The sequence below is a fragment of the Rana temporaria genome, chromosome 4 (assembly GCF_905171775.1).
Source record: "Rana temporaria chromosome 4, aRanTem1.1, whole genome shotgun sequence".
Lineage (NCBI taxonomy): Eukaryota > Metazoa > Chordata > Amphibia > Anura > Ranidae > Rana > Rana temporaria.
In genome coordinates this window covers 121,689,662-121,701,994 of record NC_053492.1, presented here as the reverse complement: position 1 = coordinate 121,701,994, position 12,333 = coordinate 121,689,662, and the positions used below count along the sequence as shown (strand labels likewise).

The window sequence follows — 12,333 nt, the reverse complement described above, 5'->3', positions numbered from 1 at the left end:
ATTTTTCAAAACCCTTCTATATACTCCCATGTTAAACTTAAGTCTAGTCATGGGCACAGTGAGGCATGGGCACAGTGAGGCATGGGCACAGTGAGGCATGGACATGGCCACAGTGAGGCATGCAGATGGACACCCTAGGTTTATACTCGAGTCAATACGTTTTCCCAGTTTTTTGTGGTAAAATTAGGTGCCTTGGCTTATATTCGGGTCGGCTTATACTCAAGTATATACGATGGGCCAGATTCTCGTAGTTTGGCGTAACTTTGTGCGGGCGTAACGTAACCTATTTACGCTACGCCTCCGCAACTTAGACGGGCAAGTGCTGTATTCTCAAAGCACTTGCTCCGTAAGTTGCGGCGGCGTAGCGTAAATAGGCCGGCGTAAGCCCGCCTAATTCAAATTTGGAACAGGGAGGCGTGTTTTATGTAAATGTTCTGTGACCCGACGTGATTGACGTTTTTCACGAACGGTGCATGCGCCGTCCGTGGAAATCTCCCAGTGTGCATTGCTCCTAATACGCCGCAACAACGTATTGGTTTTGACGTGAACGTAAATTACGTCCAGCCCCATTAACGGACGAGTTACGCAAACGACGTAAAATTTTCAAATTTTGTCGCGGGAACGACGGCCATACTTAACATTGATACGCCGCACTTACGCCACCATATAGCAGGGGTAACTTTACGCCGGGAAAAGCCTAACGTAAACGGTGTATCTGTACTGCGTCGGCCGGGCGTATGTTCGTGAATTTGCGTATCTAGCTGATTTACATATTTTGACGCGTAAATCAGCGTACACGCCCCTAGCGGCCAGCGTAAATATGCAGTTACGATCCGACGGCGTAAGAGACTTACGCTGGTCGGATCTAATAGAAATCTATGCGTAACTGATTCTAAGAATCAGGCGCATAGATACGACCGGCCAGACTCGGAGATACTGTCGTATCTCTTTTGAGAATATGGCCGATAATTGCAAATCAGGAAAGTGTAAAAAAACAAAATAAAAATCAGGCCTCCCGATGTACATACTTATTCTGGTATACTGTATGTAATCCAAGCAAATAGCATTTTCAGAAGGCAGGGACCATAAATGGCACCCTTATTAATCAAACTATCTGCAAGAAGAACTGCAAGTCCTAGAAACCAATCAAATTCTTCTCCTTATATTTAAATCTGCAGGAGAATGAATGAAGTGATTTTAACGGTAGCTATGGTTATGGATAAACAGCCGGTTTGACTTTGAGGACTTTTCATTCATTAAGTACCAAAGTAAAAACCTAGAATGACGTTCGAAAAACAAACAAACGTAAACTCAGAAATACAGGTAACCCATAAGAACTGTTACAGAAAAGTGATTCATTTGACTTTCCTTCTCGATATACTAATTAACTTACAAGACAGGGCCAGCAGTGAATCGAAGGTCTTGCAGTTGCTCACACCGGTACTCTGTTCAGCACAGGTCTTCCATAGATTCTCATAATAATACATTGCAGTGACCACACTGCCACTCATCGAGGAGACTTTCCATTTCTCGCTTGCTAAAACAACTCCAGAAAGTAAACTTCCAAGCATCGCCATTAAAAATCCAGACAGTTCCAAAGCGGTAGACATTGTAGCAATTGATTTATTTGATCCAAGAGTAAAAATAAAAACTTAGAGTAACCAATGCGTTATGGTTGTCCCAAATGAAAGAAAAGACTTCCCATTGCGGATTTCCCGGTTAGATAAAACATAAAACCTTTGCTCTTTGCTCTGACACTACAGTGTGTGATAAGGATTGCCATGCAGATCATTAATATGACACATTTTCTCACACATGCTCAAGGATGGCCCATCCTAAATGCCTCTCCCATTGTGGAGTTTATTGCTTTAGATAGTGATAGCTGGAAGGTTAAAGAATATGTAAACCCAACATTTCATATTCCTTATATGTTCTTGTACTTGTATGAGAAAGTATCATGTCCTCTTTGTATTACTTTCTTTATGTGAAATCCCTGGTGTTCCTGTCAGACCCTCTGCTTCCCTATTAAAAACTAGATATGTGCATTCCCGTTCGTACGAATGTTATTTTCGTACGAAAATGTTCATTTTCGTACCCGCAGAATAATGTGTACATACGAAAAAAATTAAAGCACCAAAATACGAAAACGACGGGATTACGAATGAGCCGCATAACGAACAACCGCAAATACGAACAAACGATCCGACGAAAATACGACAAAACGAAAATGGCAAAAGAACGAAAATGACATCTATAACAAAAGACTTGCATTCTGTATTTTGTTTGAATCCTTGTTCTGTTCGTATTTTGATTTGCAGTCGTATGTTCATATGACATCTAACAAAAGATTTTCATTCTGTGTTTTGTTTGAATCCTTTTTCTGTTTGTATGTTCATATGACATCTATAACAAAAGATTTGTATTCTGTATTTTGTTTGATTCCTTTTTCTGTTTGTATGTTCATATGACATCTTATAACAAAAGATTTGTATTCTGTATTCTGAATTCCTTTTTTCTGTTCGTAATTTGGTTTCAAAATACAGAATGCAAATCTTTTGTTATAAGATGTAGTTTTCGTTTTTTTGAATGGACAGTGAGTGTAGTTAGTTAGTAAAGCAGCTTCTCTTTTGTGCTGAGTACAGTAGTACAGTAAAGCCAAATAAACTTTTCTGTGGATTTTCGTCTGAAGGGAGAGATCAGTTGGCCAGACTTTTGAACCTGGAACCCAAAAATGGTTTTCTGATGGAGTTTAAAAACGAACGAACGTTCAGTAAAACGATCGTTTTTATGTTTGTTGTTAAAAAAGTCTGACCAAGTGTATGGGGCTTAACAATAGTTAATATGGATGAGCCGCGTGTTGAAAGTGCCGCGAATCCCGCGATATATTTACGAAAGTACAAAATGACGGAAATTCATGAAAATTATTGTCTAACAAGTAACGAACATGAATTAAACAGAATAACGAACCATCCCGCATGTACGAAAATAAAACGGTAACCAAAATACGAAACGATCGGAATACAAAAAAATCGCGTCGTACGAAAAACGAACGGGAACGAACAGGAAAACGGGCGTCTTGCGAAAAACGAACGGGAACGAACCTACGGAACGATACGAAACGGAACAAAAAAAAACGAATTTTTTTTCTGTGCACATGTCTATTAAAAACGAACCACACTCAGCATCAGAGCACAGCATGGTCAGTCCTCAAGCTGTGCTGAGAACTCAGCCTCTCTCCTCCAATGATAAGACTTGTCCTGACACCTCACCACATAGCCTTTCACTGGGAATCTCAGTGTACTGCTGTTTCTCCTCCCCTAGCTCTTATGCAGCTGAGAACAGAGGGAATGTGATCACTTATAAAAAAAAGGGGGGGGGGGAAATGGTATTTATAATGTTTTCTTTTATATGTTTTGCCTTTCATTTCTATTTTAAACTAAATGGGTTGTTTTCCAAGGTGAGAGTTTACAATCATTTTAATGCTATCTTTCCAACTTGGGCTGTGTGTTAGGTTTTACATTGTAGATAGATTTTCTTGATCCCAGTAACTGGCTTTCCCTTTTAACAAAGGCCTCATTGTAGGACTATCCAATAATCTTTAAAAAAAAACAAATTGCCATATAACCCATAATCCACTGCCTGGCTTTTCAACTCAAAGTGTTACTAAACCCAGGAGCCTGCATTCACTATATCTGGTCTCTCACAGTACACAGAACATGGAAATGCATTTATTTAAGTAAATATAAACTGCTAAATACCCGTTCTCATCAGCAGTATATAGCTGTCTTATGACTCCTATCAGTGTCCGGACGAGCTTGTAGGAGGAGTTTTCATTTTCCTCTGACTGTCCTATGAGGCTGCATGACCCCTGACCCTCTGTCTCGACAGTGCTGATTGGCCCCATGTGTCAATCACATGCACCCTCCCAAAAAAAAAAACTCTCTAGCAATACACACCAAACTTAGCATGTGCAGAGTGTCCCCAAGGATCTGCACTATCAGGAGATGGATTGTGGACTGTGGAAGAAGGGCAGGATCAGAGAAGACAGGATCAAACAGCCTTTTTGCAAAATGCAGAGGATTAACTCTCTGAGGATCTGAAAAAAAGAATTGTTGCTCTACATAAAGATGGCCTAGGCTATACAAAGTTTTCCAAGGCCCTGAAACTGAGCTGCAGCAAGACCATACAGCGGTTTAACTGGACACGTTGCACTCAGAACAGGCCTCGCCACGGTTGACCAAAGAAGTTGAGTGCACATGCTTGGCATCATATCCAGAGGTTGTCTTTGGGAAATAGACGTATGAATGCTGCCAGCATTGCTGCAGAGGTTAAAGGGGTGGGGGGTCAGCCTGTCAGTGCTCAGACCATATGGACCCTGTCAGGGACCTGCTGGTATAGGTAGAACGCTCTTGCGTGCGCGCATGCGCACACACGCTGCTGTGCAGAATAGGCAACAGCATCCATGCGTGCCTGTACGCCGGAATGCGCCGTGCACGTTAGCGCTACTTGGCACCATTATGCCTTTAAAAAGCCATCAACTGCAATGATGCATTGCTGTTTGATCTGCAGCTCTGTACCAGTAATATGCATACCTGTTTATCCGTTACCTGTACCGTCCCGGCTCGGCTTGACCATCCGATATCTCCAATCCCGACCTTGGCTTGCTTTGACCCTGCTCAGTCTTCTATTTGCCTACCTGCTGCCAGGCCTTGCCTGTACCTCTGACCACGCTTAGTCTCCTGTATCCAACCGCCTGATTACCTGCTCCGACCCAGCCTGTCTGACCCTGCTACTGTCTGCTGCTCTGTGTTACACCTAACCCGGCTTGTCTGACCCTGCTCCAGCTTCCTGCTGTTCCTGTACCTGCCAGCTCCTTGGTCGCTGACCCGCAACCATCTCTACTGCTGCCTACAGTTCCAGCCATCCCTGGAGGATCATCATCCTGCCACTGTGCCAGGCTACTACAACTACCCAAGGCACCCCTACCTCGCTGCTCTCTCGAGCTCACTGTCCCCACTTCAGTGACTCCTGAGCCAGGGTTGTAAGAGAGGTCTCCTCCTATTCTATACTTAACAGACCCACACTGCATCGAACTGGTCTGCATGGCTGTCATCCCAGAAGGAAGCCTCTTCTAAAGATGATGCACAAGAAAGCCTGCAAACAGTTTGCTGAAGACAAGCAGACTAAGGACATGGATTACTGCAACCATGTCCTGTGGTCTGAGGAGACCAAGATAAACTTATTTGGTTCAGGTAGTGTCAAGCATGTGTGGCGGCAACCAGGTGAGGAGTACAAAGACAAGTGTGTCTTTCCTACAGTCAAGCATGGTGGTGGGAGTGTCATGGTCTGGGGCTGCATGAGTGCTGCCGGCACTGGGGAGCTACAGTTCATTGAGGGAACCATGAATGTCAACATGTACTGTGACATACTGAAGCAGAGCATGATTCCCTCAACTTCGGAGACTGGGCCGCAGGGCAGTATTCCAACATGATAACAAAGCTAAAGAAGCTGAGGGTAAAGGTGATGGACTGGCCAAGCATGTCTCTAGACCTAAACCCTATTGAGCATCTGTGGAACATCCTCAAATGGAAGGTGGGGGAGCGCAAGATCTCTAACATTCACCAGCTCCGTGATGTCATCATGAAGGAGTGGAAGAGGACTCCAGTGGCAACCTGTGAAGCTCTGGTGAACTCCATGCTCAAGTGGGTTAAGGCAGTGCTGGAAAATAATAGTGGCCACACAAAATATTGACACTTTGGGCCCAATTTGGACATTTTCACTTAGGGGTGTACTCACTTTTGTTGCCAGCAGTTTAGACATGAAAGGCTGTGTGTTGATTTATTTTGAGGGGACAGCAAATTTACACTGTTATACAAGCTCACTACTTTACATTGTAGCAAAGTGTAATTTATTCAGTGTTTTCACATGAAAAGATATATTAAAAAATGTACAAAAATATGAGGGGTGTACTCACTTTTGTGAGATATTGTGTATATATATATATATATATATATATATATATATATATATATATATATATATATATATAAACAATTCAACTGGCTACAGTATGCCTGGGAGAGGAAAGATTATGTCTGAAAAGCAGAGGAATTTCAGATGTGCCTGGCCTCTGCTGTGTGCAACCCAACTGCATAAATCCCCCCCCCCAAAAAAACAGAAAATATATAAAATAAAAAAAGGTACATATGAAAATAAATATAAATAAGTTAAAAAGCACAAACATAAAAAATTGCATATGGGAATCTGCCATTGTGGGGCAATTTAGGCCAGAAATTTCCACTTGATTATATAGGATTGCAGCACCTAAAGCTTAGACAAAGTGGGGCTCAGACTGGAGAGGTTATCATAGCTCCAAATACTAGCTGATGTCCAGCCACTGTAGAATCATTGTGCTCTTTTCTCTCAAATAATGCTTAAAATAATTCCATTTCAAGATAACGTGCCCCACACTTTGAACCTGGGCAGATTATTAATCCCTTATGATCAGTAGAGTGGTGGCTCTTTATATCAGAAGTAAGTGTTTTAGTAACCCCTTATATTGGTGGTCAGTGTAGTATCTACAGTACTTTCATTGATAGCCAGTGATGAAATGTCATGTTACATTGGTAGTTGTTGGTAATTCTAGAAGTGCCCCCTTATACTTTGTATCACCAAAAAAAACAACCAATATCACGGATTAGAAAAATGCCTCACATTGATCGATAATTGGATGATGGAGCAAGCTTAATGGATCCAAAACAGAACTTCTTCTCCTCCACGCAAACCAAAAGACTAAAGCTAGGACCTCATGGACACCACCCACCATCCTTGGACAGATCATCACCCCAAGCACCAAAGTCAAAAGCCTCGGAGTCACCTTTCGAGATGTCGATGGGTGCACAAATAGGATCAGTAGTCAGCGGGAGGGGGTTACAGGCAGTACAGGAGGCCCCCAGGGGCCCGAATGGCAACCCCTCCTTTTTTTAAGGGCCCCGGAGGTCCCCATATTTTTATTTATTTTTTGGTTTTTATTAAAGGACCCAGAGGTCTCCAGGCCCCCGGATAGCAACCCCCTTTTTTTTATTTATTTTTTATGTTTTTAAAGGGCCCAGAGGTCCCCAGGGGCCGGATGGCAACCCCCCTTTTTTCATTTATTTTTAATTATATATTTTTTTTGTTTTTATTAAAAGATTCAGAGGTCCCCAGGGCAACCCCCCTTTTTTTATATATAAAAAAAAAGTTTTAATTTTTTATATTTTTTTTTATTTTTTATTTTTGTTCGTCAGCACCCGAAGCCTCAACCTCAATTTGCAGTGGCAGCACCCCCCTGCTTCTCAATTCGTGGCACTCCCCCTGCTTCTCAATTTGCGGCAGCCCCCTGCTTCTCAATTTGAGGCGGCAGCACCCCCCCCCCCTCGATTCTTTGCTCCAGGGGGCCCATGCCTGAAGCTGTGTAAGGGGCCCCATAATTTCTGATTGTGGTCCTGGTCAGCGGATCCCACTATTATCTCCACCTACTGTGTAGACTCATCCCCTTCATCCCGGAAGAGGATACAGTGGTAGTAGTCGGAACAATCATCAATTCTCGACTCGACTACGCAAACTCAATCTTCTTAGGACTACCAAAATACCAGATTTTGCGCCTACAAGTCATCCAGAACACGGCAGCCAGATTGGTAACGAGGAAAAAACCTTGGGAATCAATCACCCCATCCCTGAGGACCTTCCATTGGCTAACCGTAAAGGATCGGGTCACATTTAAGACCCTCTGCCTCATCCACAAATGCACACAAGGAAAGGCTCCTCAATACTTATGCGAGAAAATAAAACACTACACCCCCAATCGCATTCTCCTATTGACTAACCAAAACCTCCTCCACATCCGGAAGTCCCACTACAATTCTGAGGGAGAACGAAGATTTGCAGTCCAAGGACCACGGCTATGGAACACTCTACCCACAAACATCTGCATGGAAGAAAACCATCAGGCCTTCAGGAAAAAACTTAAGACCCACCTCTTCTGAAGCATAAGGATGACATTGAATGGAAACAAGCGCCTTGAGGCTATTTAGTTTGCATTTGTAGCGCTATACAAGTTACTCACTCACTCAGTGCATGTTATATCAGCAGTATCAGAGGTAAGTGGTAAACGGTAAGCCGTGTAGTACCCCCTTAGGCCTGTTTCACATGGGCTTGAGCTTGTTTAAGTGCAATGTGAACAACAAACTTTCAAAGCATTTGAAGAGCTTTCAGGAAGCTTTGTCAAGGCGTTTAAAGTACCATTCAATTTTCAGTTTGTAAATGTTAAAAACAGATTCTATTGGGAGTCCTGATCATCACTTTAACCACTTGCCTACTGGGCACTTTCACTCCCTTCCTGCTCAGGCTGATTTTCAGCTTTCGGTGCTGTCGCACTGTGAATGACAATTGCACGATTATGCAACACTGTATCCAAATTCTTTTTTTTTTTTTCTTTTGGACAGATAAAGCTTTCTTTTGGTGTTTTTTTTTTGCTAAACTATTTTTTTTTTGAAAAAAACGTTTTCTTTGTTTCTGTAATAAAATTTTGAAAATAGGTAATTTTTCTCCTTCACTGATGTGCGCTGATGAGGCTGCATTGATGGACGCTGATATGCTGCACTGGTGGGCACTGATGATGCGGCACTGATGAGGATGCACTGAAGAGGCTGCACTGATATGCGACACTGATGGACACTAATAAGCGGCACTGATAGGCAGCAAGAGATGAGCACTGATAGGCATCACTCATAGGCAGCACTGATGGACACTTATAGGGAGCAATGGTAGGTGACAGCACTGACAGGCAGCACTGATTGGCAGCACTGGTGGGCACTGTTGGGGCTGCACTGATAATCAGGTCACTGATGATCAGTGCTCTGATTATCAGTGTAGATGTCCCCTGTGTGGATTGCCGCTTATCTGCTCTCCTCTCCTCACACGCTTTCAGCATGAGGAGAGGATAAGAGGATTGCCGATAACTGGCAAACCCTGATTAGCTGTGATTGGACACAGTTGGTCCCATGGTAAAGAGCCGCTGTCATTGGCTCTTTACATCAATCTGTGATTCTCATACAAGATGGACTTGGTGATCACACTGTCGTTCACAATTATGACTTTCCTTCTCTCGTTTGCTAAACAGGCACTAAACTCCCAGCTATCCCCATTACAACATGCAACCAGTTCCAAGGCAGTAAACATTGTAGCAATTGATTTAAATGATTAAGAGCAAAACACTGATACTACAGTATGTGATATAGATTTACATACAAATCATTAACCTGATACATTTTCTCACACATGCTCAGGCATAGCCCATCCTAAATGTCTCTCCGATTGTGGAGTTTATTGCTTCGGATGGTGTTACCTGGGAAGTTAAGTTGGGTGCACAGTATAAGGAAAACTCCGTAAGAGGTACGATCGTTTGCTTTTCTCATAGTGTGTCCATAACTTTGGACATCTGATTCAGACTTTCCAAAGCAAATTCCTGAAGAGACAAATTCCAAAACTTTTCTTGGACATGAACAGAACTAACGATTTTTGTTTAATGTGTTTAATTAGTGTATTGTTTTCGTATAGTTTAAGGCCTCGTACACACGATCAGTCCATCCGATGAGAACGGTCCTAAGGACCGTTGTCATCGGTTAACCGATGAAGCTGACTGATGGTCCGTCACGCCTACACACCATCGGTTGCTTAACCGATCGTGTCAGAACGCTGTGATGTAGTATAAGAAAAATCGGATACGAAATAATCAGAAACAGTAAATGTCAAAAAACCTTTGTCGCTCGAGAATTTTCATACAATTAGTACCATCCTCGGTTTCGACCTGGTATGAAACTTCAAGGAAAACCAGACGATTGTTCGTCCGATTTTCTTATAGTGTGTACTGGGCTCTTTCCACCTTGACCTGTGTGTTCAGTTATCCATGTTAGATCGATTGTCTTGATCACATAGTCACTGGCCTTCCGTTTTGACAAAGGTCTGCTCAGTGTGGGTCTTTTCAAAATAAAGTACTGCCAGCAATATCCGAATGACAACAAGGTAATCAATGAGCCGTAAAAAGTCAGTAACATTGAGCACAGACAACTTTCCATCTGCTGAAATATGCAATTTCAAGAACAATTAGTCCTTTAGGATATTCTATTCCCTAACACCAAGGCAGCTACTGACACTCCAGTCAGGCGAACAAGAAAACCATACACATAATTCTCCCGCAAATACGAGACGAAGCTCCGTGTTGGGGTTCAAGCAGGAATATCGATCTTTATTGAAAGACTACAGGCTTATATACAGTAAAAGAGGATGTGCATACATATCCTGCTCATATTACTCTGAATATACACCTGTGACCAGACCTAATTAACATGAGCTAATTAACTAAAACACAATCAACATGATCACCAATCAACACAGAACTCCTTCACACAATTACAGGGTCAATTAACACAAGCCACAATGAAAGACCCTTAGAAATTATCCTAGACTAATTTACATTATAACAGACAACTGACAGACAGGTGGCTGGAGGTGATGACATAGGATCTCCTTACAGTACAGGTATATGGCCCAAAAGTATGAATGAGTCACTCTTTCTAATATGGTAAATATCCTGGGAGATATTGTGGATACATATTACTGTCCCATTATAAGTAATCCAAGACATATTCTTAATGTCCATTATTTTCTTGCTCACCCTGTGCCCTTAATAGACACAGGGTGATTCAGACATAAGAGGTGCATGGGGAGCTGAAGCAAGGGTATCCTATACTATACTAGGGATTCTGGGTTCCACGGGCCCTCCCGTTACAGTTGTCTAACTTTGCTTTAGCTGTGATGGTCAGCTTTCGTGATAGGGAAGAGATTGGGTGCAGTTCTAGTAGGGGGGAGCGGCCCCTGTTTTCAGGAGAAGAGGGACTGTCTTGGCCACTGCTAAAGCCAAACACAGTCCTGCTAGCCCCGTCCACCATCTGGAGCAATATGACTCACTTGGTTGCCACTACCAATCTCAGAAAGAAGGAATTTCACTGTGATTGAGAAAACCACAATCAGGTGACAGTTTGTGGAATTACTGTTGAGCTTCTGGGAACTATGTTGAAATTATTCCTGAACATTTGCGTCACTTACTAGTAAACCCCTCTGCACACTGTGTCCATTTAAGCCACAGCCAGTATTCAGCACAATGAAAATCACACCCAACCACTTTTCTCAGCTGCAGGGGCCCAATTTATGATCCTGCATACAGGCCCACTGCTTTCAGAAAATGCCACTGACCTGAGCTCATCATTGCGCATCCATTCCATATGCTTGTATGTGACATCACATACATCACATACAAGCTCGGGGCTGGATGCGAGAGGTGGATCAGCAGGATGAGTGTGTCAGGACAGGTAGATGTGTCTCATCTCTGCTTCCTTTCACTACTCTGCATATCAAGCATATCATAGATGAGAAGAGGGTACAGTGGTGGAGCAGATGAGCAGGAGGGTACAGCGGTGGGGAAAATGAGCAGGAGGGGTTCAGTGTTTGGCCAGATGAGCAGGGGGGTTCAGTGTTGGGCCAGGTGAGCAGGGGGGTAGAGCAGTGGGGCAGATGTGAAAAGAGGTGTATTGGTGGGGCAGATGAGCAGAGGGTTACAGAGGTGGGGCAGAAGAGCAGGGGGAACAGAGGTGGGACAGTTGTGCAAGAGGTACATTGGTGGGGCAGAGGACAAAGCGAGTTACAGTGGTGCAGCAGATGAGAAGATGGGTTCAGTGTTACAACAGATGAAAAGGTGATTCAGTAGTGAGACAGAAGAGCATGGGGATATGGCGATGGAGCAGATGTGCAGGGAGGTACAGTGGTGGGGCAGATGAGAAAAGGGGTTACAGTGATGGGACAGAAGAGCAAGGGGGTACAGTGGTGGGGAAGATGTGCAGGAGGTACAATGGTGGGAGTGATGAGAAGGGGGTTCAGAGGTGGGACAAAAAAGCAGGGGGGTAGAGTGATGGGCTAGATGAGAAGGGGGTTACAGTGGTAGGACAGATGAGCAGGGGGACTTCAGTGTTGGGGCAGAGGAGAAAGGAGGTACATTGGTGGCACAGATGAGCACGTGGTTACAGCGGTGGGGCAGATGTGCAGAGGGGTGCAGAGGAGAAAGGAGGTACATTGGTGGAACACATGAGCAGGGGGTTACAATGGTGGGGCAGAAGAGCAGGGGGAACAGAGGTGGGGCGGATGTGCAGGAGGTACAGTCATGGGGCAGATGAGAAAGGGGGGATACAGTGGTGGGGCAGATGAGCAGATAAGTTCAGTGTTAGGACAGATGTGAAGATG

General features: G+C 43.6%; 1 protein-coding gene across 2 annotated transcripts in view; it reads right to left on the bottom strand.

Moving 5' to 3' along the window:
* LOC120936543 (claudin-15-like) overlaps nt 1-12,333 on the bottom strand; it is a 76,071-nt gene that overhangs the window by 45,427 nt on the left and 18,311 nt on the right. The window contains exon 1 of one of the 2 annotated variants that reach the window (XM_040348990.1): nt 1,394-1,747. The exons of the other annotated variant lie outside the window; for it this stretch is intronic. Within the exon in view, the coding sequence (XP_040204924.1) occupies nt 1,394-1,610 (217 nt within the window). The 5' untranslated portion in view covers nt 1,611-1,747. Of the gene's footprint in view, nt 1-1,393; nt 1,748-12,333 lie in introns of those variants that run through there. 2 annotated transcript variants of the gene reach the window in all.